This window comes from Solea solea, chromosome 2, assembly GCF_958295425.1.
Source record: "Solea solea chromosome 2, fSolSol10.1, whole genome shotgun sequence".
NCBI classification, from domain to species: domain Eukaryota; kingdom Metazoa; phylum Chordata; class Actinopteri; order Pleuronectiformes; family Soleidae; genus Solea; species Solea solea.
Genome location: NC_081135.1, coordinates 5,692,484 through 5,716,580, shown reverse-complemented (window position 1 = coordinate 5,716,580; position 24,097 = coordinate 5,692,484). Strand labels below are relative to the sequence as shown.

At 39.7% G+C, this 24,097-nt stretch overlaps 3 protein-coding genes and 3 non-coding genes across 9 annotated transcripts; 4 read left to right on the top strand and 2 right to left on the bottom strand.

The window, feature by feature from the left end:
* The first annotated feature begins 41 nt into the window (after positions 1–41).
* On the top strand, positions 42–6,374 carry nop58 (NOP58 ribonucleoprotein homolog (yeast)). Its single transcript, XM_058614525.1, has 15 exons — positions 42–183; positions 1,245–1,321; positions 1,424–1,476; positions 1,961–2,085; positions 2,169–2,305; positions 2,508–2,572; positions 2,881–3,015; positions 3,221–3,366; positions 3,603–3,729; positions 3,911–4,074; positions 4,736–4,870; positions 5,345–5,406; positions 5,495–5,649; positions 5,742–5,854; positions 5,969–6,374. Exons 1-15 carry the CDS (start codon positions 139–141, stop codon positions 6,023–6,025), a joined length of 1,596 nt encoding a protein of 531 aa, XP_058470508.1. The 5' UTR covers positions 42–138; the 3' UTR covers positions 6,026–6,374.
* Positions 1,510–1,597, top strand: LOC131455673 (small nucleolar RNA SNORD70). Its single transcript, XR_009239822.1, has one exon. It is a non-coding gene; the product is annotated as a small nucleolar RNA SNORD70 (small nucleolar RNA).
* LOC131455675 (small nucleolar RNA SNORD11B) lies at positions 3,426–3,507 on the top strand. The gene has a single exon (XR_009239824.1). It is a non-coding gene; the product is annotated as a small nucleolar RNA SNORD11B (small nucleolar RNA).
* On the top strand, positions 3,763–3,843 carry LOC131455676 (small nucleolar RNA SNORD11B). Its single transcript, XR_009239825.1, has one exon. It is a non-coding gene; the product is annotated as a small nucleolar RNA SNORD11B (small nucleolar RNA).
* ical1 (islet cell autoantigen 1-like) lies at positions 5,856–18,185 on the bottom strand. 4 transcript variants are annotated; one of them, XM_058614472.1, is made up of 15 exons: positions 18,093–18,185; positions 15,856–15,883; positions 15,566–15,740; positions 12,495–12,567; positions 12,063–12,186; positions 11,768–11,966; positions 11,550–11,675; positions 10,849–10,947; positions 10,678–10,763; positions 10,508–10,557; positions 10,119–10,163; positions 9,739–9,972; positions 8,393–8,665; positions 8,179–8,274; positions 5,856–7,683 (listed from the first exon to the last, which is right to left on the bottom strand). In XM_058614472.1, exons 2-15 carry the CDS (start codon positions 15,864–15,866, stop codon positions 7,559–7,561), a joined length of 1,716 nt encoding a protein of 571 aa, XP_058470455.1. In that variant the 5' UTR covers positions 15,867–15,883; positions 18,093–18,185; the 3' UTR covers positions 5,856–7,558. The 4 variants fall into 4 exon arrangements, with proteins under 4 accessions (XP_058470455.1, XP_058470464.1, XP_058470474.1 ...); XM_058614481.1 differs by having other exon boundaries at positions 8,393–8,644; positions 18,093–18,177; XM_058614491.1 differs by lacking the exon at positions 9,739–9,972 and having other exon boundaries at positions 18,093–18,177.
* Positions 18,186–18,857: 672 nt separating this feature from the next.
* On the bottom strand, positions 18,858–24,033 carry wdr12 (WD repeat domain 12). Its single transcript, XM_058622276.1, has 13 exons — positions 23,873–24,033; positions 23,463–23,557; positions 23,164–23,258; positions 22,628–22,734; positions 22,428–22,543; positions 21,530–21,684; positions 21,142–21,187; positions 20,957–21,042; positions 20,721–20,861; positions 20,015–20,120; positions 19,781–19,913; positions 19,204–19,276; positions 18,858–19,094 (listed from the first exon to the last, which is right to left on the bottom strand). Exons 1-13 carry the CDS (start codon positions 23,911–23,913, stop codon positions 19,017–19,019), a joined length of 1,272 nt encoding a protein of 423 aa, XP_058478259.1. The 5' UTR covers positions 23,914–24,033; the 3' UTR covers positions 18,858–19,016.
* Positions 24,034–24,097: the final 64 nt, after the last annotated feature.

Here is a 24,097-nt window from a genome sequence, read left to right as displayed (position 1 = left end):
CCCAGCAGCTTCCGGTTCCACTTTCCACGCATGTGTTTCAGACGCAGTGGGAGCAGCAGCGTGGTGGAGAGAGAACGTGGAGGCTCTGTGTGCAGAGACAAACTTCAACTTTAACAAAATAACCGAGCTGCTGCGAAAATGCTCGTGTTATTTGAGACCGCCGCTGGCTATGCGATATTCAAGGTTTGTTTCTCCTTTTTTTTTTCTTTTTTCCTGCCAGAGAAATTAGTTTTTTCGTAGCAGTTACTTGAGCTAGCACCACTGCTAGTTACCTCCAGTTCGCGTAGAATCATATTTAAATCATACTAAAATATCAACGTGCAAAAAATGTAGCCCTTGTATGTGGCGATTTAGTGTCAGAATGTGCAGATCAGATCAAAGCTGTATTACCTACTGCTATATCTTAGCTGATTCACGTGTTAGCATAAAGCTAGCAGTCGTGAGGGCCCTGTAACCACGTGTGCACACACATTGCTGGAAACTTTAGTATAAACTTAACAACATAGTGCTCACACTCAAAGTAGAACTTTACAAGTTAACCGGTACACTTACGCCAACGAGTCTTTTTCAAAGCAGACACTTTTTTTTGTTTCATTAAGAAATCCATTGGTGTTTCTGATGAAACTGAGGACGTTAAATTGAATCCAGCCGTCATTAATATAACGAGCTACACCGGTGAATTCCATACCCTCATCGGTCAATTCGGGTGCTTTGCAAAGGGTCACTACGTGGGAACTTCGGGGAAAATGGGTCCAAAGACTTTGAATCACTAATAATTGTATTATACCCCTCACCATTTTTTTTTTATCATATTATCTTAGCCACTTTAGGGGTGGTAATCAGAGGGCACCTCATGATGCGATAGATTGCCCTGATACCAATAATATCTCGATACAACGATTTTGTGATCGTCAATATATTGCGTTCAATCATGAAGATACTCCGCGATATCTGACTGAATTAAAAAAGTGCAGGATTTCTCTATTCACAACATAAAGAACCCCTGTAAACTCTCTTCTTCGGCCTAAGTTTCCCTTATTCATTTAAGCAGCACTGTCGCAGGAGACATCAAGCAGCAACGCCTGGCGAGTGATTCTACCAGGGACTGTTAGTTTATTAATTAAAAAGAATAAACATTCGCCCTGGCTATTGACTTTTGTATTGCATTAGGAAGGATGACGGCATATCACCAAATGTATATATTTTTGACCCACCCCATTTAACTCGGTCTTGTCACACTGCAGGTCCTTGATGAATCTAAGCTGCAGCAGGTCGACAGTCTGCATAAGGAGTTTGAAACGCCTGAAAAAGCAAACAAAATGTAAGTGTTCACAGCAGTATTAAGAGAGTTGCTATCATTGATGGGTGAAGAGGTGCTGTATGTGTAGGTTTTGACGTCTGTAAATGTTTTTGCTTCTTCCAGTGTGAAGCTGAAACACTTTGAAAAGTTTCAGGACACAACAGAGGCCCTAGCAGGTAATAACATGTCCCAAAACTTGACTTGAAACGTGGAATCTGGTCTGTGATGTATTTTTGTGTCTGATTAATACATGAGGAATATCACAGTATTCGTCACTACCACTGAGACCACATTGTTTCATATCAACAGGTATTGCAGATTAGAGCTAAGCAATTTCTAAGGCTCCAATTTAGGATTTATGCTATGCAGTGTAATTGTCAGTGTTTAGTCTTTAATGTTCAAGGTTTAAGTAACAGTATTTCATATGTATACAGTTCTAATCCTTGCATTAGACTATAGAATGGTTTATATGTTAATGACTCTTCATGTGGTAATGCTGCATCACTTTTTGCACTGTAATTGTACTGAAGCTTCAGCTTAAAAAATCTCTCCAGTATCTTGCATTGGCCTGCAAAGTTGTCCAAACAAATTGATTTAACTTTGCATGTAAATTTACTGAATGACGTGGTGTGAAAAATGTTCGTTTCTTCTGCTTCTCAGCTGCCACTGCCCTCGTTGAGGGAAAAATTAGCAAGAATTTGAAAAAAGTGCTGAAGAAAGTTGTCGCCAAGGAGGCGCACGAGCAGCTGGCAATCAGCGATGCAAAACTTGGTGGCGTTATAAAAGTAAGGTGATCCGTTGTTTGCATTTATGAATACTGTGACTTGATTTTACAAGAGTTGTATCTCTAATACACCGTGGTTTACAGGACAAACTGGACCTGAGCTGTGTCTACAGCCCTGCTGTTGCTGAGCTTATGAGATGCATCAGGAGTCAGATAGAAGGTCTCATCACTGGACTTCCTCCCAGGGAGATCAGTGCCATGTCTCTTGGCTTGGCCCATAGGTTGGTACTTAAATACAGTTTCACCCTAAAATGACTGCTGCCTATGATTACACTTGCTGTCTGAACATAGGCTGTAGATTATCCTCAGCATTCGTCACTACCACTGAGGCAGCAGTCTCCTTCCTTTTATAATGTAGAACACCTGTAAAGTGTTTTCAGTATGTGATAAAACTCAACAGTCTCTTTTTCCCCCTGCGTCTAGTTTGTCACGCTACAAGCTGAAGTTCAGTCCAGACAAAGTGGACACTATGATTGTGCAGGCCATTTGTAAGTATATAGTGTGTGAAAACATGACTACCTGATAGAGTTGTGTTAATGTCTGCTGCTAATGACCATTGTTACATTCAGACATGTTTTCTTATCTAAGTTTTTTTGTTTCCATATCTATTATATATTGGCAAACAAATAGTGTTTATTGGGAGAACTGCATGCATTAAGAAGCTAAAATGAACATTTGTGGTATTTGGGCTTGTAAAAAGACCCTAAAATGATGAACTGGGTAGTTGTTTTACCAGTTTTAACGTTGAGGATTTGATTTTTGTCGAAGTCTCACTTTGTCTGTTTTGTTTTTTCAGCTCTTCTGGATGACCTGGATAAGGAGCTTAACAACTATATAATGCGCTGCAGAGAGTGGTACGGTTGGCACTTCCCCGAGCTGGGAAAAATCGTCACAGACAACTTGGCTTACTGCAAAGCAGTCCGCCATATCGGTAAAAATAATCATCTGCCTTTCACTGTTTAAAGGGGTTCAGGGTCCATTTAGGGTCATATATCCTCAAAATTCAGTCATGTTTGTGGTCTTAAAATTGAGTTCCTTTCATTTCAAGCAACAAAAATCTACACACTCCTTTTTAAAATGCCTTTAGTAACCATTTTAAGTGTTCATGATAAGCTAAAAAAAAATTCTGTTTGCAGGTGATCGCACAAACGTGGCAGGCTCTGACCTGTCCGAGCATCTGCCTGAGGAAATCGAGGCAGAGGTAAAACTAGCTGCTGAGATCTCCATGGGAACTGAAGTGTCGGAAGAGGATATTGGCAACATTCGGCATCTGTGTGATCAAGTGAGTCTGTTTTCTAATGTCATGACTCGCGCTGTCATTCAGCCACTGGCGAGGTCATGTGACTGTGGTGATGATGACGACAATTGTCATTCTCCTGAAACAACATGTGGGTTTTCAGTCACTACCTCATCTGAACAGTCACATGATGCGCCTCCTGCCGTTCACCACAGGAAGAGTCAGTGATGACCTGATCACGATTGTGACGTGTGTCTCACCTCCGTTTTTTCCATCCACAGGTGATTGAGATTTCAGAATACCGCACTCAGCTCTACGATTACCTGAAGAACCGAATGATGGCGATTGCCCCCAACCTCACAATAATGGTGGGCGAGCTGGTCGGCGCCCGCCTCATCTCACACGCTGGTAAGTCGTGAAGCGGAACTGTGAGGAAAAACAAACAAGCAGTGATGATCATGACATCATGTCTTTATCCTGAACCCCTGATGGTACTAAGTCACTACCTCATCTGAGCTTACAGTGGAGGGATCCATGTGCAGGTTCTGCGCAGAACATCAGCGTGACACATCTGTCTTGTGTTACTAAGGTTCCCTCTTGAATCTGGCAAAGCATCCGGCCTCCACGGTGCAGATCCTTGGAGCAGAGAAAGCTCTGTTCAGAGCTCTGAAGACCCGCAAGGACACGCCCAAATACGGTCTCATATACCACGCTTCTCTGGTGGGCCAGACCAGCGCCAAGAACAAGGGCAAGGTGAGTGAAACTGAGTTTTGTTTCATGTCTGTAGTTGACATGAGGAACACCTGTATATCCAACAGGTCACTTGATAGGCGACCAAGTAAGGAGATATTGGTAGAAATGCAACATATAATATTGGTAAAAGAGCCACTTCTGCTCCCTCAAAACAGGCACATATTCAGTGGGTACTGCACCAAGGATTTGTGCTATATCAAATTAACCCTATATTGGTAAAAGATTGGCATGTTTTAAATACATCATTGCATTACAATTTATGTCTATATGTTCAAATAAAAGAAGGAATGCCATGAATTTAAGAATTCACTTTACCACAAATATTTATTTTTTATACAAAGCATTAATTAAATGTACTATGTATCATGATGTGTGATGAGTAAGTTTATATTTAATTTTATGGTTTGATTTCCATCAATGCAAAACAAATCAGTTTAAAGAAATGGCCTCTAAACTAGTTGGTTTTTACTCCAACTTCCTGCGTCTGAAATCCATAGAAGAGCAGTTTTTAACACATTCAAAAAAACATAACAGCGAAGGGGAGGAGTTTTGATGCACAATGTACTTTTGGTTGTCTCTCATATAGGCACAGTTGTTTGCGTAAATGTGGTTTATGTGATGAGGTTTAGAATATAAACATTACTCTTGTTTGTCTGACCAGATCTCCAGAATGTTGGCAGCTAAAGCCGCCCTCGCCATCCGCTACGATGCTCTGGGTGAGGACACAAACGCAGAAATGGGAGCAGAGAACCGTGCGAAACTGGAGGCCAGACTGCGGCAGCTGGAGGAGAAGGGAGTAAGTATAACGGAAAGATTATTTCCCATTGGAAGGACCGGTGTGGAGGATTTTATGGTTTAAGGATTATGTTTTTAAGTCATATTGCAACCAACCTGACTGCCTTTTGCCTCACTCCCCATTCAAGTGAATAAAAAGTGGTGTCCTTTAGCTGTCAAAGGACAATAAAAACCCCTTCATAGAGCCAATGTAATATAAAGGCTTAATTTTTGTTGATAAATCTCACTAAATTCTGGACTATGAGGTGTCCTAAAGTCTTAATCACGACAGATTTCTAGTCAGATTTTTCTAGTCACTTTTTTTTTTTTTTTCTAGTCAAGTTTTGTCAGTTTGACTAAACCCCCGATCTGCAGTGATTTTCATTCTAACTTTTGCTCAGTCTTGTTTACATATCTACGTGAAAGACTTAAGAACCACCATCCCGTTTATCCGTGATGGACCATGCATCTAATTTTCATTATGCCTTTTTTCCAGATCCGAAGAATCAGCGGAACGGGCAAAGCTATGGCAAAGGCAGACAAATACCAGCACAAGAGGTGAAGGGTCACTAAGGGCTCCTTTTTAAGTTTAGATATATTTTAACATGTTTAAATGCTAAATACCCATATGCTTTTCCTTCCACAGTGAAGTAAAAATATATGATCCATCTGGGGATTCTACTATTCCCTCCACCTCAAAGAAGAGGAAGTTTGAGGAGGTAGAGGAGGAAGATGAGGAAGAGACAGTTGAAACGCCCGTTGTCAAATCCAAAAAGGCCAAAAAGGAACCAGTAGCAGAAGGTGAGCAAAAAACAAGTCCTTTGTCTCACAATCACCACTGCTGCTCATAATTATTGGAAGTGTTTCAACTCCTGTCTTTTTTTCTCCTTCAGAGGAAGAAGCAGAAGCAGAGGAGACTCCCAAGAAAAAGAAGAAGAAAAAGGACAAAAAAGCAGAGGCTGAAACAGAGGAAGCAATGGCTGAAGAGGAGCCACCAGTAACAGAGGTGAGTGATTTTTGTCTTTATTCCAGCTCTTAAAATGGATCTACAGAGTTTTGACTGTTCTATAACTGTTTTTATTTTTGGGTACTTTTTAAAACCAACCTTTTTTTATTTCAGTCATCGAAAAAGAAGAAGAAGAAAAAGAAGATTAAGGCAGAGGAGGAAGATGACTAAAGATGAATGAACATGGTTGAATGTGTATATATTTTCTTTTTAGTGTTTGTCATTTTAGTTTGTTTTACATTTATATCAACACTGATAAGTTTCTTGAATGAGAAGACAACTAAAACAAATGTGACTTTTTTTAACTGGTCAGAAATCCCACCACGTGTTCAATCATGAAATGTCCTAGGTTGGTTGTTTTATTTTGGCCTTTATTATTCAACACATCTGTATCAGACATGTATTAGATTCAGCTTGCAGCAGTTGGTTGATGACATTTCTAAGTTCCATCACAAATTTTTGAACGAACTTAAGACTGGACATCTGCTCTGATTGAATAAACACTTGGCTGTATAATTGATATTTGGTTGATTACAGTGGACTTTGTGTAAACATTGTTTTTATCACATCTTTAGTCAATGTTTTGGAAAATGAGTTTGCTATCGAGGTAATGGTCTTCCCTGCTGCCACATTACACTTAAACTACTTCAGTCTTCCCCTCACAAAAGACAAACATTAACTTATAACTTCCATAAATTCAGATTTTACTGTAGCAGCATTACTTGGCCTGGTTACTCACAAATGTGGGCAAAAACATAACTTCCTAGTGTTGTAAAAAAGGCAATCACAAAATTATAAAGTAAAATGAAAAGATAAATTAGTTTATATTCTAAGCCACTATGCCAAATTATTAATCAAGGCCAGCCATGTTTGAGTTAACCTAAACACATCTTTCTTAAATTTCCACTTCTCTATTAATTATACATAACATTTCACCAGCTGTGACAGTAACAGAACCACTGTTGATGCTTGTCTTATTTAATGCTCTTAAAAAGGTTACATGTAACTATTCTGGCTTTTCTACGTGAACACGCTCACAGCTGCACTGAGTCACGAGGATCACCATCATGAACTCAAACTTTGTGGAAAAACGGGTTTTAGTGCAGATTGAGCTTCAATCACATACAATCGTGTTTTGTCTCATACGCACCGACTCTATATCCAGTACATGTCAATTTACACTATGCTCTTCATTCATCTTTGACAAACGTGTGCAACTACACACAAACGTTACAGATTAAACAGACTTAAATCCTAGACAACCTTGTGAGGTGTGTACACAAAGCAAACTGACACACCCTAACAATGCAAACATGATTAAAACACTGAAGCACACTCTTGTCCACAGAACACCCATTAACCAATTCTTTTCGCAGTACATACAGTGAAAAGTAACGCACAAGATTTGAGTCTTGAGTTGTGTGAACTGTCTTTTTTCCAGCTGCAGAGGGCAGCAGTGAGCACAACAGTTCAACCATCTTGATATAATATGATAGACCATTGTCCTTTTACAGTGTTCAGTGTTATTTTCCAGTGAGTTAGAAATAGGAGTTATTGTACGTGCAGCACATGTCTCCTTGAAACCAAAATACATGTGTGTATTTCACTGTTTTTCTAAGGGTGCGGGCATGGAAAGTTTCTGTAATCCTTCGAGATATACACTAATGCCCACACGGTTGCACACATACGCACGCACACAAAGCCTCAGGCATTGAGCAGCTCATCTGCAGAGCGTCCAATGGCATCTGGATTGGAAAGCGGGTCCAGGTCTGCGAATAGGTTAAACCAGGCAGACATGTCTTTGGATCCACCTGGAGGAGCAGCTGCAGCTACACACACACACACAGTATTATGAACATTAAGGAAGCAGAGCTGTAGTTTCACAACAATAATAAAATATCCGTTGGATGAAAGAAGCTAATCATGACTTTTAGTCTTGAATAATTAGGAATTCATGCGTCATCTCGCCCTCACTCCGACATCATGGAAAAGTCTCAGGGTCAAATGTGTGTTCATTAGAGACAAAAAAAATCAATAAATTAATGGTTTCCATCAAAATCAGCTGGGGAGGCTGATAGCTCCATCTCAGACAATCATTTTGTTGTTTTCAATAATTTTAACACATCCATAAATAGGAAAAAAAACATGCACGTGTGGATGCACCTCTCTACTATACTTGTATTAATCCTTTCTACTAATCAAATCACAAATCATTAAATATATTATGATTTGAAAGAAAATTTCAATTTCATCATTGAATCAAAGATTACCATTCCTAGTGACTAGTTTATCATCATAACAACAGATTCAAAAAAGGACCTTACCATTAACAGCAGAACTCGGAGCCCACTGGGCTGATTGGCCTTGATCAGGCGAAGGCTGCATGGGCGGAGCTTTAAACATAGGTGGGGTTGACCAACCTGAAAGCACAAAGGAGGGGAGATGCAGTGATACAAGATGCTGCAGTCCTTTCTGTTACTTATGCTGTGTCACAAAAAGTGACTGCTCAGTGTGGTGCAGTGAGCACATCCCTCTGACCTGTAGCGCTCAGACTGTGATCCAGCAGCTGGGAGGGCAGGAAGCCTGCAGGGCTGGGCTGACATGCTGCTTGTCCACCAATCCCTGCCCCCGTGTCTTCAGGAGGAACTCTGGGAGGCTCAAACATCCCAAAAGCATCCTGCCACTCTCTGCTGAACTCATCACTGGCCCCTGGACCTGGGCTGAGAAGATCTTTGAGGAAAGCCATGTCACCCCTCTCACTCTCCTCATCTTCTGGTCTCAGCCCCATTCCTGCAGATAGAGGTGGACATTCTGAGAGGAGACCATCACACAGAGAGGGGAGGGGGGAAAAAAAGAGGGAGGATTTATAACATGAAACTAACTGAACAAGACATCTGCACACAGGAGAGATGAAGCTTGAGTTTGACCATGGTAAAGAGAATATTAGAAGAGAAAACACCGACCCAATGAATAAAATCAAACCATATTACTAGTCAAGAGTAAACACTGCTTGATGCAGGTCTCCAACATTAACAAATCATTTTTATCAGTTCAAGAAAATACAGTGCACTCTATCATTTTTTGAGACTTACAATATGCCACAAAACTAGGTCAAGACCAACAGATGTGTTTGAAATAAACTCTCTTTCAACTGAAAAGTTGGAAAACACTTGAAAGGAAAAATGAAAGCAACCTCTCATTCTGTGACTCGGTGCGACTGAGACACATGTGCCGTTAAAACTGGAGTAGACAGGATCACTAGAAAAACAGTTGATGGTGGAGTTTCATCTGCAGGTTGTTGAAATACTGAGTACCTGACTGAGCTACTCTCATTAGAGGAGCAAACACAGATGCACTCTTTTCTTGCATGGCAGGTGACCTGAGAGGCTCCGCACATATTGACACAACATGGAGATCTTCTCAAAACACTGTTATCATTCCAAAAAATAATGGCTATGCAAGACATTGGTTACCTTATGTGCATTCACTGAATCCTGCCCAAGTTAATCGCAAATTAATTGAAATCTCAATATGACTTGATGAAATGATGCCATTGTTTATCTAATGTGGATGTGCATGACTTTGCACACCTTCTGTTCACCGTAATCCTTCCCATATTAAAAGGGCGGCTCAGTTGTTAAGCACATGCTTAATTGTTTGTCCTGAATGACACAAAGTGACGGGAACGAAGCTTCTTACATCAGTCAGACAGACTGAAATCAGACTTCAGGTTAGAAAGGAAGCAGAGGTTAAATCCCAGGAGAGAAGAGGCAGCTTTCAGTGTCCAACCAAGCCAAGTCAAAAAGGTAGAGCGGAGAACCAGTGAGGCAGCTTGAAGTTAGAGGTCACAGATGGAAAAAAGGGCAGACAGGCAGCCAGTTTACCGGAGGCAGGCAGGTGAGAGAGGCTGGACTGGAAATTTCCATAGCCCCAGGGTTCACTCTGGTCTCCAGAAGGAGACAGGAGCGGAGGCTGCAGTGGGACATTCGTCAGGGTCAGGAGCTGTGACTTTGGGGCCATGAGCATCAGGCTGTCATCAGAGGCTGCTGCTGTTGCTGCTGCTGCAGCTCTACTCTGATCCAGTGAGACTGGAGAGGATGTGATGGCTTTTTGATGTGCTGAGATCAAATGTGGATCCAGTACAAGATCAAAATCGTCAAGAAACCACAATGTACACACATGAACTGCTGAGCACAGGTACCAAGACACTCATGAACAACACTGTTTCTATAAAGCTTCTGATCACACGCACATACACACTTACCAAAGTCACTGCTTTTGCTGTTTCCATCATCACTGTCTGTGAGTTCTAGGGAGAAGAAGCATCATGGTTATTCATTTAATGGGAAAATTAACCATTAAATAAAAGAATACAACCCAATAAACTCAAGTAGAGGTTGACCAATACAAGGTTTTTCTATGCTGATGCCGACTTTTAGAAATTATATAATGTATGATGCCATTGTTTGACCTATATATTCATCTGTTACTTTTTGTCATCTATCTGTAAACTATAACAGTTTAATAATAAAAGACAACCAAAGTTGCTCAACCAAAATTAACATTTATTGAACAACACTTATTGTCTGTCTCTCCAATCTGTATTGTTTCTGCACTACAATTTGATTAGTAGAATTTTAGTACAGTACATACTTGAAGCAAAGGCACTTCCTGATGGTTCGTCATCATCCAAGGATACCAGACTGAGGAAAAAAGAAAGATCATTTCATACCTTTAATGATGAGAAAACATGAGCATGATTACATGACACAATCTTTACACTTTTATTGAATAATCCACACGTGTGTTGAATGTGTTGTCACCTGTCTGTGTTGCTCTGTGGAGCCTTCTTTTTTTTATCTTCCTTTTTGGGAGAGTCAGGTATCTGATCCAGTGGATCCCTCAGGTCCTGCAGGGAATGATCAATGTTAAGACATGCATTAACAAATAACTAACTGCAACAGTCACGATAAGTCTTCAGGTGTATGAACAACCTTGAGTGTGGTGAACTGGTATGGTACGTGTCCTTGGAAGGCCACGTGGATTCCAGACATGGCGTGGGCTGTCTTCTCCCAAAAGTGCAACAGAGTGGTCTGCATTGACATGAAGACATGATAAACACAGACGAGCACAAAGGTCAACAATAGAGTTGGGGGCTGTTCACATTTGAATCTTGATTTCAGTACTTATCTCTCTTGGTATTAAAGAAAAATGTAGTAAGTCCAAACTTCTCAATTTCAGCAGAATATGTCAGTTAGACAGTCATGGTTCTCTGAGCAGGAAAAGGTCAAACAACAATGGCGCTGTTCACTTCATGTACTTTAGGTCAGTGTAACAGTGAGCATTGGAAGAATTTGGGCATCATTTATATGATTACATACAAATGTCTGCTTTTAAGGTCCTTTAACTCCCCTTTTTTAAGACACCTTTTTCCTGATTCGCCTTTTTTTCCTGATTCCTATTTTAAAAATCTATTTTTAAATCGATTGCAAATTGCTGTATTTATTTAAATACAAATCTGTTATATTGCCGTCTTGTGGAGTATTTTTCAAATTACAAAATGTAGCACCGTTGATGTTATTGCTATAATGACAAAATACTATTACGACATGACTGGCTGATTGGATATGTGCCTGGATAGTCGTGCGTACAGCTGAGTGTAGGTCAGCAGAGTAGAGTGTAGTCAGAATCACACCTGATAGGTGCAGAGGGAGTGGGAGAGCATGTTGCAGCGGCTCGCTCCCAGCATGTCCACCTTCTGGCATACATCATTCTTCAGCTTCTCAAACTGGCTCTTTGACCCTCTGACCTGGGTTTGGACCTGTCGTCAAACAAAACACAAATACGGGTTATTACATCACTTGTGGAGAGGACACGTCCACAATCTTAAATTTTAGCGAAAATTCCTCGTACCTTGCGGAACTTTTCCAGCTGTTTGTAGGTGTCTGGGTCCAGTTCTTGGGATATGTCTTTCATCCAGAGCAGAGCTCCTCTGTACTCTGTCCGGGCCTTCTCCATACGACTGACTGTCAGCAGTGTGTCAGCGATGGCACGCTGTCTGAAAGTCTCCACTTCCTGGTGCAAACGGTGTAGTGGTGCACGAAGTGCCATCCTTTATTAGAAAAAAAGAAGGGGTAGTGGATTAAAATGGAAAAAAATATAATTATGTATATTGGTTTCGTTTTTCTCTTGCTCTACTGCTGCTGACCTCTGCTTGGCAGAGGTGCACAGGGCCTTGCTAGTGGCGTCCATCATGTTGCCAGCCTTGGTGCGATCATGTTCGCCCTGGAAGCGCAGAAACAGGCCAAGCTCGTTTTCCTCCTGAGACAAGCCTGTGGTACAAGGAAATGTCACCTCCATGACAAAAGTGTGTAAAAGGACAAAAGCCAACCTTAACCCCCGGTACATCGCTTTTGTTGGCTTCCACATACCAGAACGGAAATACTCGAAATATCTTAAGACTCAGATGATCATTAAATCCTTCTTGAGAAAGATCTTTCGGTCCAATTTACAACATTCAGCTTCCCAATGCATAGGTAGTATTTTTTCAGGAAACAAAATACTACCTATGCAAACAGATAGTAGTACTTGTGTGCGTATTATTGACTCTCAAAGTAAGTTACTGGGGACTGTCACTCACGTGTAATCCTGTGCTGGTACTTCTCAATCACTTTCAACAGCTCTGTGCATGTGGCCTGAACCGAGCGAAAGAACTGTGGAGACAAATCAGACGAATGATGGGCATGTGCTGGTGCATTTATAAATACAACGACCTCAGTTTGTCTCATTATCAGATAATTTATACAAGAAACTGAAATTTGGGATGCAATTTAAACCAATCGCTGCCTGCACCAAAGTCCACAGAGAAAATCAGCTATTTTTCCATCAAGGCACATAGTAGTTGTTGATCCACTGCTGCCTTTTTCAGTACGTTCAAATGTGTTACTTTGTGAATTGGGTGTATGAAATCCTTCATTCTGATTTAAATAAGTGACGCAATTGTATTAAATGAGACAGGAGTTAACCAGCAATCCCTGCAACCATGTGAGCTAAAAACACTAAAAATGCAGTCAGTGCTGACTATGCGTCAATATTTCTATAATTTTATTCATTCTTCTATGTCAAAACCTCACATCTTCATTAGTCAGTAAGAGATTCTGGTGTTATGACATATGGCTGACAATATTTTACAAAGCTTCCTCTGCAGGAATAAGAAAAAACAACAACAAACAGCCACTATTATACTTTGTGATTTAATGGCATGAAGATGAAATTTCTCCTGCTTCTTGTACCTGCTCTAAGGCAGATATTACACGGTAAGAGTGCAGGAGGTATGAGATGGTGTGGGGTTATAGATTAACTCCAAAATCAACAGTCACCACCTTCTGTCTATGTGCCTCAGCAGAAGCCAAACACCTGTCTGAGTCAGACTCTTCGCTACTAACAGGCTACTGCACACGCACTCTACTTATGCTTATTAGGGATATATGAGCAGTACTCATCAGTTAGAAGAGTATCTGCAGGCAAAATGCTTGGCCTAAGTACAGCAATGAGGCAGGGGGAAAAAAAGAGTCATATTTTTGAAGTGCAAGTCCATTAGGCAACCATCACTAGTTTAATTTATTTATTTATTCTTATCTTATTGTCATGCTCCTCGTCACTGACACCTTAAGAAAAATACACTGAAAAAATAAATAAATGTGGAATATAACAAATTCATGATGCAATCCAGAGAATGTAGCTTTCAGCCAGGTGATTTATAGCTGCAGTAATGACTGGAAATGTTTTTGATTGTTGATATTCATATCCAGGTTATTAGACACACTAGTTTCAAATACAACAGATGATTGTGGGAATCTCTCTCCTTTAGACTCTTATTTTTTAGATTTCAGCAGGTAGGTGTAGTGGAACAGCAAACAAGGGCACCCACACTCTCTCTACATCGCCCTGCGATTGGTCAAAGCTTCTCATAATGCCCTAGATTTAGTTGTGAGGCTGAAAACAGAAGCAAGATGAGATGCAGAACTGTCATTCTCTCTCAGATCACATGCTTTTTTATGCTGGTGAATTTTATGGAATTATTGATCTATCACAAAACAATTGCATACTGTACATTAAACAGAATGGAACTGTTCTGAACATTATACAAACACGCAGTTTGTAAATGCACTGAGGCAATGTTGTGTTAAAAAGCTGATAAAATCAGGTCAATTGTGAGGCAGCCATGCAGCAGTGGCTCCAAATCTAATCAGCCCTGGTGATTTCAGTGCTCTGCTGCTGGCTCACACACTGCTCAAAGTCACCATGACATGTGAAGGAAACAGAGAAGAGCAAACTGATCTGCTCCTCAAAAGGTTATCCTGCCTTTTGCAATATTCTTGTCATTCCTTTCTTCTCATTTTGTTTCTGTCTCACAAAAAGAATAAAGAGGCTCAATGTTATTCCAGAGCAAACAAAAGCCTCTCAGTGAAACCCTACCATGTCCCCGTCTCACAGGACTGCACAGCAGCCACGACTAAATGCCAGCCCGGTTTCAGCCAATACAAACCGTCATAAGGCATGAATGAGGCAGAGGGACACCCTGTCCCCGCTCACAAAGCTGTCATGTGGTGTGAGACATCTCATGTCTACTTACAGGTATTAGAAATGGACAGAAAGAAAAAGGCTCTGCAAACAGTGGGCACTTTGTTCCAACACACTCTAAACATGTAGATATGAACAATTTAGTATCAACTGTGCAGCTACACTTTACTGTAGAATGTGAGCTCGTTTACAAGAAAAATCTAATTTCATTTTAGTTTTAGAAAAATTATTTTGAAAAGTAAAAAATGTTATCGTTTAATTTCAGCTCACCAATATGTGCAGTAACTGTACTTTATATCTGTGACCAAAAGAAGAAGCAGTTTGTTTTATCAAACCATTTTCTTCTCAGTTTGTATATTTTCCATAATATGTTTTGAAAACACCAACGCCTGTAACCTACTGCTAACAGTATACGGTTATTTGAGCTCTATTTTAAAAGCTAGGTGATGTTTACACAGAGTGTGATATTTATTCAGCAGCTTTTTTGTTTTTATAGACAAATCATTTAGCTTTTTACTCCATCTCATTTATCTGATAGATGATGTTACTTGTTACTGGATTGGACATTAAAGCACCTCGTCATGTTTCAGACGTCTACATTTTCTCAGATGGTTTGTGGATAAGGACTTCTTCATTTCATCCCTATTCATCATCCTGAAGTAATTTTGACCGCTTGGTGGAGTTGGTCATTTTGTGGATAGGACTTTTTATTGTACTACTACTTCCAACATGTGTGGAGAGTAGGCATGATCTGTGCATTCAAACAATTTAAAACAATTATTGAATGAGAGCTGACAAAAGTTAGGTAAACAATAACAGCTTCACCTTTACAAGCTCAAGAGAAAGACAAAGGAGGAAAAAATTGACTGCATTTAAAGCCATTTCTGGTTTGCTGTTGTGCTTTCATTTGAAACAATGGCTCAGAGCGTACATTTCCTGTGGTTCTTGAATAGGAAAAAGGAACCAAACATGCTTTGTTGCGAGTGGCACGATGGCCATCACTTTAAGAATACACTGAGTAATGATATGGGAGGTGTACTGTCATCTTAATAACACCTACATGGTGAAATGTAAGCACAGCTGTGTTGGAGGAAAGTCTTAAATTTCATCCTGTCCTGAACCTCCTACCTCGAGTTTGGCGTCCACATCAGAGTCAGACGCCACCACATACTCGTCCTCCTTCTTGCCTGTGGCTTTGATTAGGACCTGTTTGGTCTTCCAGAACTTCTTCTGCATGCGGGCCATCACAGAGCTGTCCTCGCCCAGAAGAGCTCGGCCGCCATTCAGTATGTCCCCTGCGAACCTGGACCCAGAGCAGCGGAGCAGTTATTACCCGTGCTAGGATGTAGTATTTACTTGTATAAACAATGCTTTATCATAATGATAGTGCTAATGTTAAAAATAAAATTTACACGTACCCGTCCATCATTGGATTTTTGCCTTGTTCTGTTTTAAAAGGAAAATTTAGTTAGCCAGAGAAATAAATTAAACATAAAATGTTTCTTTGTTATAAATAATAATAACAATAATGATGATAATAATAAATATATAATCATAATATATATATATAATATATAATCATCAATAAATAAATAAATAAATATAAACGAATGAATTAAGTGAGTTCACACAATCCACACGACTTTCTCTGTTTCTCGGTATAGCAGTGTTTATTTCTCATGTTGACCGGTTCCAATGCTGCACAAAGGAAGTGCTTTTGCAATAGCAACATTGTGCTAGTAAAATGAGACAACTACAAACAGGTTAAAGTATGACTGAAAACACAAAGAAGTGTCAGCAAAGAAAAAACCTGCCAGCTCCTGCTCTGCTGCTATATACTCACAAATACTCCCTCAGTCAGATCTAAAAGTATGTATGTAGTTGTAGGAGCGTTTTTTAAAAGGACACAACTTAAATATTACATAGGTTCTGTTCAAAAAGACTAAAGAAAGGCAGAATAATAACATCAATAACAAAAATCAATGCAGCTTTAAGACTGAATGCTGCAGTCTAGTTTGAGTATTAATAATCTATTTGAAATTCACAAGAAAGGTCCATTGTGTAAGAAAAAGTAACATCTAGTGGTGAAAATGCTGAATTGAACAGAAAGAAGGACTCCTCAGCTCAACCCCTGCCTTTCCCAAGCACATCAGGGAACTACAGCAGCCTTAACATACCAGAAAGGAGATTGTTGTCAAGTTAACACGCTTGAGGAGTTGTACATTAGCTCTTGAGTTTTCCACAGTCCCTTAATGTTTTTTAAGTTGGTTTTCACATCATGTTTGATGTTCTCTGTTTGCATAGTAAGCTTCTGCTTCAGAAAATATGCTCAGACTGGTTTGTACAAGATGGTGGCCTCTGTAAACCAAGGACCTTACCTAAAGTACAATTGGTCCATAATTCTCAAACGGTGGTACGCAAGCTTCCTCTGGTGGTACTTCAGAAATGATGTTCTACTGTATATACCAGGCAATGTGATCTGAGTGGCGCTGAGGATATTTGACCGGAGTGCGCATCAAATGAAGCAAATAATAAAATAATTACAATAATTTAATGAACAATAATAATAATCAGAGTCACCTTATCTCTTACTCCATCTTGATCTAATTTGGCTATACCAGTGTCTAAAGTATATGTGAGGAAGAGGAGGATGATGAGAGGGCAAGTTATCTTATTGGGAATATTTTTATTTGCTCAGCCTATTTACACCACTGTATTTTAAAGTTGACAACAATGGTGTTACTTCGAGAGCACAATATTTTCTAAGGTGGTACTTGGTATAGATGGTTTGAGAACCACAGCATTAAAGGCTTATTTTTATTTGTACAGCAACAATACACTTATACTCATGTGCAGTATTTTGAATGTATGCAATAAACCCTCCTAAATATCACACACTGGACTTATAATGAATTTCAATCTTTAGACAACTAATCCTAATAAAAGCATCCAGGGCACCACTGTGTAAGATTATCTGAATTCAGGGATTTCTTTAAAGTAAAAAAGCACTGAACAATTGACGAAGATAAGAGAAAATGACTGACTTGTATTTTATTTAAAGGTAGTACAAGATAATCAATACTGTTTACGGTTACTGTGTATACTGGCTTTCCTGTTGAATTTCAGTGAGACAAATTATGACATCACCAACGGAGCTGGCAGCTGTTTTTCCAACAAGGCAGTTATAATTCAGTTATACACTATTATCTCAGGTTATCTGCACACTAGACACAAAGCAAGCGGTGCTAAAGGCTAACAGGGCTAACCTAACATGGTTCCTGGAGCAAGGAACAAGACACCTGCGACTTCAGGGAGTCAGGAGAGCAGAGAGCCAGCCAGCTGGCTGTCGAGCAAGTGTTCAGTTACAACAGAGAGAAGGAAATAAACGAACTGTCACCCTACCGCTTATCATTATTATTAAAGTAGTTAATGTCAACGTACTAAAAAAAAAAATACAGAATTATTGTAGTCGACAAAAAACTGACAAAACGTAGAAGACATTGTATGCTAGCAGCAGTTTAGCTATGATGAGGGGTCGTGGCCAAATTTGGCATCTGACATTTCGTGATGTTAACTTAAACGTCACACAAAAACTATTGTCGTTTTGTTTTTTTTCAATGACGCAGTTAATTCGAACCAACGTTTTAATTCTTACCTTGCTTTCTGTTGTGTGCGGCAGTGAGAGCATCTATGCAGCGTAGCTCGGCTAACCTCCTCTCCCAGCTGCCGTCACCATCATCTGAGTCACAGGAGACGGAACAGGATATGCAAAGTAGCTGTAGTGCCAGTTCAACACACGGGGTCGCTGCTGTTCAGGTCCCATCAAAGATCGTCTATTGTTTGGATGCGCGTGCTCTTCAGCCGTAAACCGTTTAGTACGGCTCTTTTCAGTTCGTTGTTGCTGAATTTTCTCGACTCTGCACAGTCGTTGTCCTATTTTGATAGCGGTTATATTTTCCAACATGGAAAGCAAACAGCAGTTACTATAATCTCAAATTGCCAAATTAAAAAATAATCATTTCTTGGAGTAATCGTTGACCATAAGCTCACTTGGAAATCACATATTTAAAGACAAATAATATAAATTGCATACATCTAGATGTACAGTACTAAAAAAGACCTTCTGCCAAAAACAATACAGAATCTGTGCACAACCAGAGAGCGTCAATATCAACTCAGAAGAAATTAAATGTTTAAAAAAAACAGCATTTAGAATAATTATCAAGAAAAACTGTATATCAGTTAAGGGATATATGAAAAAGAAAGCAATATTTTTCTTGATTTATAAATTACATGCTGACAGGTAACAATGGTGCTAAATAGACACCTTTTCAGTCTATTTCTTGATGTGCAGAATGCTGCTATTTAAGAAGAATGAATGAACGTTTAATGTGGGTCAAAGAAAAAAAGAAACAACATCTCAGACCAGAAAAATTAATTTATAGTTCACTTTGTTTACAGAGAGACAAAGAAACCACATACTATGTGTCAAAATTGAGGGATAAAAACAAGGAAAACAATGTTTGTGCAATACAAAATTCACTGATATTGACTGTGGTGATGTATCTGCAGTCCTCGCCTACGCCCCTGCATCTGTCTGACAGGCCGAGTATTTGTAGGTGTATAGTTTGTTATCGGCTCCTCCACTCAACATCATCTGAAAAAAAAGACAGGTAACAAACACAGCAGGTTATACTCTGATTTTCACTCTAAAGTGTTTTTGTATACTTGTAATCTCAGAAGAGGTCAGCTGGCTTTCATCATACCCCGCTCTCTGTCCAGTCGACACAAAACACTTTATCCTCATGAGCTGCCAGGTCATAAAGAGGAGCCTTACAGCTGAAAGACAATAAAAGCAATGTTAATGTGTTTGATCATGCCGGTATGGAGCGAGGCAACAGCTCCTACGTATTATTAAAGAATGTATTTCATTCTGACAAAGACAGGAAGCTCTCTCCAGACTTGTGGAGAGAACAGGATTTCCTGGTCTCCATCTCCATATAAGCAACCCTTCATACTGCGACAGTATTTAAAGTGATTCAGTTTCAATGGCTAAAAGTGTCCATATTCTTCTGAAAAATTGAGATTTATTCAGTGTACTGTGTGTTCATTGATTTGCATTTAAAGAGACAATCTATACATGTTTTCACTGAAGATAGCACTAAACTGTGTCAGTCCTCTGCTGTGGAAAACCTGAGTATGAAAAAAAACACTACAGACAACATATAACAGTCAGGTATCAGAAATTTAAATTATCACCACCACCTTATCCTTTACTGACCAAATGGGAATGTGTTAACACAAATTCAACAAAGTCTGCAGTGAATCATGAACCACACAAACCTTCTGGTGTCCCACAGCTTGACAAGGTTGTCAAGGGAGCCCGAGACCAGCTGGTGCTCATGTGAAGGTGCCCACTTCACGGCGGTGACCCAGCCAGTGTGTGAGGTGAGAGACAGCAGCACCAGCGACCCATCTGCAGAGGAGGAGGTTTATAACCAATAGGAGAAAGTGAGATATAAGTGCTCACAGAGTGTGGAAATAAAGCATACAGTGAGATGCAGAAAATGTCTGTACCTTTCGTACGAGGGTCCCAGAGTCTAATGTGTCTGTCAGCGCTGCCTGAGGCCAGTCGCCGACACAGAGGTGAGTAGGAAATGCTGTTAAACACTTTGGTACCCGTCTGTGGACATAAATGTCAGTTTATTATAGGAAACAACAAATTATCAGTGTCAAAAATATTATTTAAATAGATATTGCAGTATTCATATTTTAATGACCATGCCTAGAGGATGTTTTAGTATAATTTGTGACAGACTTCATTGAGTCAATCAACTAGAAACTAAATTAAACTGTTTTCTCCACCATAGACTGTTCATGAAAATGGACAAAGTCTTCTGGCTTTAAAAGCGAAGCCAAGGATGTAAGAAGAAGTACCCACCGGTGAGCAATTCTACTGGTTGCAAAAATAACTACATTTGAATGGAAGTCTATGGAAAAATGAGCTTCAACTTCTCACTTGAGTTATAATATCAGTTAACAATAGAACTTCAATATGATGTCAGTTTTGACAAGAGCAAAACAAGCTAAAAATGTTAGGAAAATAAAATTACAGAAATAAGAACAAGCATTTAGGTAGAACAGGAACTGGCCTGCAGCCCGAAATAAAGTTTTTGCTGTATCACTTTAAGCTTATTTTCAGTGTGTAGACATAAAAATATAAAAAAGCGACTGATATGAGTTAGCCATTAGATCAATCTATGTCTTTCACAGTGCATCTCACCAATGTAGTTTTCATTATCCCAGTCTCGACATCCCACACACGGATAGTGTGGTCCCAGGATGCACTGCAAACTTCTTCAGTGTCACACCAGAGGACGGAGGACACGGCCTCGTTATGTCCAGACAACGTCATCAGAGGAGTCTGTGTAAATGTGAGAACATCGAATTCCTTCACATTCAACTTCAACAGGTAGATGTTTGTTTGAAAGAAAGTAACAGTCGTAGTTCTGCACTCACCCTGGTCAGACCAAGCTGTTGTGTCTTCTGCTTCTTCCTTGGTCTGTCGGCAGGTTCCTCCACCTCATCTGCCTCATCTGTGGGCACTGACAGCAGAGGACAGAAAAGGTGATTGCTTAACACCGACTATCCTCTTGTTTTGCCTAGTGATGCTCAAGAGTCATAAGATCATTCAGGGTACCTACCTGCTGACCAGATTTTCAACATTTTGTCCCAAGAGCCGGAGCAGAACTGAAAGAGACGATGAAATGTTACACACATAATACCTTGAGAATGCGGGAGGAACAGTTTGTAGGGAAATGGGAGAAATGGAATTATTACACAAGGGGCGAGGGTGATATCACTAGTAATTATAGTAATGACAACTGAACAGGACAGAATTGTTGCATTGTAACTGAATGGAAGGACCTATAAGCTACTAACGGACATGTTTTTCTTTTGTTGTTTTTTTGTGTGTGTATTGTATTTAAAAAAAAATAAAAAATAAAGATTAAAAGTTTAAAAAAAGAAATGTTACACACATGAATTTAAGCCTGATTTGACTTTTTCTTTTAACATTCCTTCCACCTTTACCTTTAGGCCTGTGGGGTCTGTGGCAACAGTGTCAACGCTCCCCGTGTGTCCTCGACAACAGTGTCTGGCCTTCACCTTGTTCCGCTCAGAGTTCCACTCCCACATCAGAATGGTTTGGTCCAGAGAAGCAGTCAGAAGCAGGGAGGTCAGACCATCTGTCAACAGAACACACACAGACAACTTTTAGGAGAAGAACAAGCCTGACAGGCGGATTAGACAGCCTTTTTCCATTGAAAACTGAAGGTTGCAAACCGTTTACTCTTCAAACCAAAGAGAAGATGTGTGATTTTACATCATAGCACACAGTTGCCTCCATCAGTAAGTCTGCCAAATGATTGGTGCAAAATTAATTGGGTGTGAATCTTCCAGTATCATGACGTTGTTTGCTGCACAGTGTCAGTATTAATACTTTTTAGATAACAACTGTATATAAAAAGTGAAAATGAATTGCCACCCATTGTAAATTAGCTAATTAAAAGTACATTTTGGAAGCAGCATCAAATTTAAACTTTAAATTTCACGCGCCAATATCCACTGAGAAAACCATTGATGTTTACATCATGGTACACAGAATTTGTTCATCCACTGTTGCCTCAATCAGTAAGATCAAATGTGTTATTTGGTGACTTAATTGTTTGAAATCTTTCATTCAGACCTATCCAATTGATACAAACATACCAAACAAAGCAGCAGTAGACCTGCAGCTCATGTGCCCCTTTGAGCTAAAATGCGATTTTTTTCTACGGACTTTGATGCAGGAGAGTGATCCATTTACAAACTTTAGTTTCCAAGTGGAATAGCACAGTTAGCCCTAAATGTGTGTCAGTAACTCATATGTACTTGAAAACACCTGAACCTTTAAAAACAGAGTGGATATCTACTATTCTGCCCGACTCACCTCTTTTAACCCAGGCTACGTCTTTGACTACATCTGTGTGTCCTGCCACCGTAATCATGGCCTTGCCTTCCACAGACCAAATCCTGGCTGTCTTGTCATATGAGCCCGTGAGGATCCTGTACAAAAATAAGAGACAAAACTAAGATAAGAGGACTGTATAGAAACCATATCATGCAGTAAACCTTTATTGGTCAACTCACCATTCAGCATCTGCATCCAGGGAGCTAATCCAGTCATCGTGCATTATACACTCCTCTGGCTCTGGGGCTGTGATTCGTTCAACATACTCAATCTCCACCACTTCTTCCTAAAACATAGACAGACACACTTCAATTATTATGCTGCCATTAGGGGTGGGCTAGATGGGCAAAAAAATAATATCGATATTTTTTGGGGATTTTGACAATCATAATAAGTCAATTAACCTTAATTTTTTTTATTTTAAATAACACAATGTCTCAGGAAAACAAGTTTTATGTCTTAGAAACTTGAGCATTCAATAAAAAATGAATGTGTCTATATGTGGCCATTCAGGAAATGTGTGCAGTTTCAGTGCGTATTTCATTGTTTTTTGCAAAGTCATTTAAATACTCAATAATGTAAGTTTGCATATCACGACAAATATATCTTATTATATATATATCTTGCCCACCTCTCACTGCCAATTAAATATTTATGTTGATACACTGCAGACTGATTTAAACACATAGCATATCCACTTGGATGCTTCTCGTACCGTCGATATGCCTTCTGTCTCCATATGAAATGACAGTGACGACCGCAGGAACTGAGCCCTGACAAGGAAGTCGAACTCCACTTTGCTGTGGGATGCTGTGGAAATAAACACAGGTATGAATTCTGAATTACAGATTTCATATTATTAGTAATAATCAACATGTAAACAAACAGGAAAAGAAGTGATGTTTTTAATAGGACTTTTTTTTAAATTTAAATACTCGAATGAAAAGCAGTAATTTCTGTTTCATTTTATTGTGTTTTTCATAGTAAATTAAAGAGGTCATGTTCATTTTTTACCATTTTTAGCCAACAAAAGCTGATTGATGACATTGCTGAGGTCCTCCACTTCAGAGCCAGCTGGGATTGAGAATGGAACGTCATCGACAGCATATCTACAAATAAACCAATGGTTAGATCAGTCAAATCCACACATACATAGCACATTTTAATTATATATAGTCATGTTCCACACATGGGGACAGCAGACACTCCTGCAGGGTTACGTGGATTTAGATAAGTACAATAACTAACTAACTTAGTGATAGCTTAAGTGTAATTGTAACAGACTAAATTGTCTGGTACACAAACAACTTTTATTTCAACATCGTGCTCTACTATTTACTGTAAGTCACAGCTAATTAGCCGTCGTGCTAGCAACTCCCTGCGCTTTTCCTGATAATGTTTGGTCAAAAACATCGAGCGCTTACCTTTTGTCCTCTGTGAAAAACCTCGCCTGTAACTGCGACATTGTTCTCGGTCGTATACTTTTCTAATAATCCACTGGTTGTAGGAATATGTAGCTACAGTTTAGCATTAACTCTGCCCCGCAACACAACCGTGCAGCAGTGCCATGTGGGAATGAGCAAGACATCATAGTTGAGCACAGAAAAAGTGGATCATGGCCGAGAGGCGGATCGGTTCTCATTTAGTAA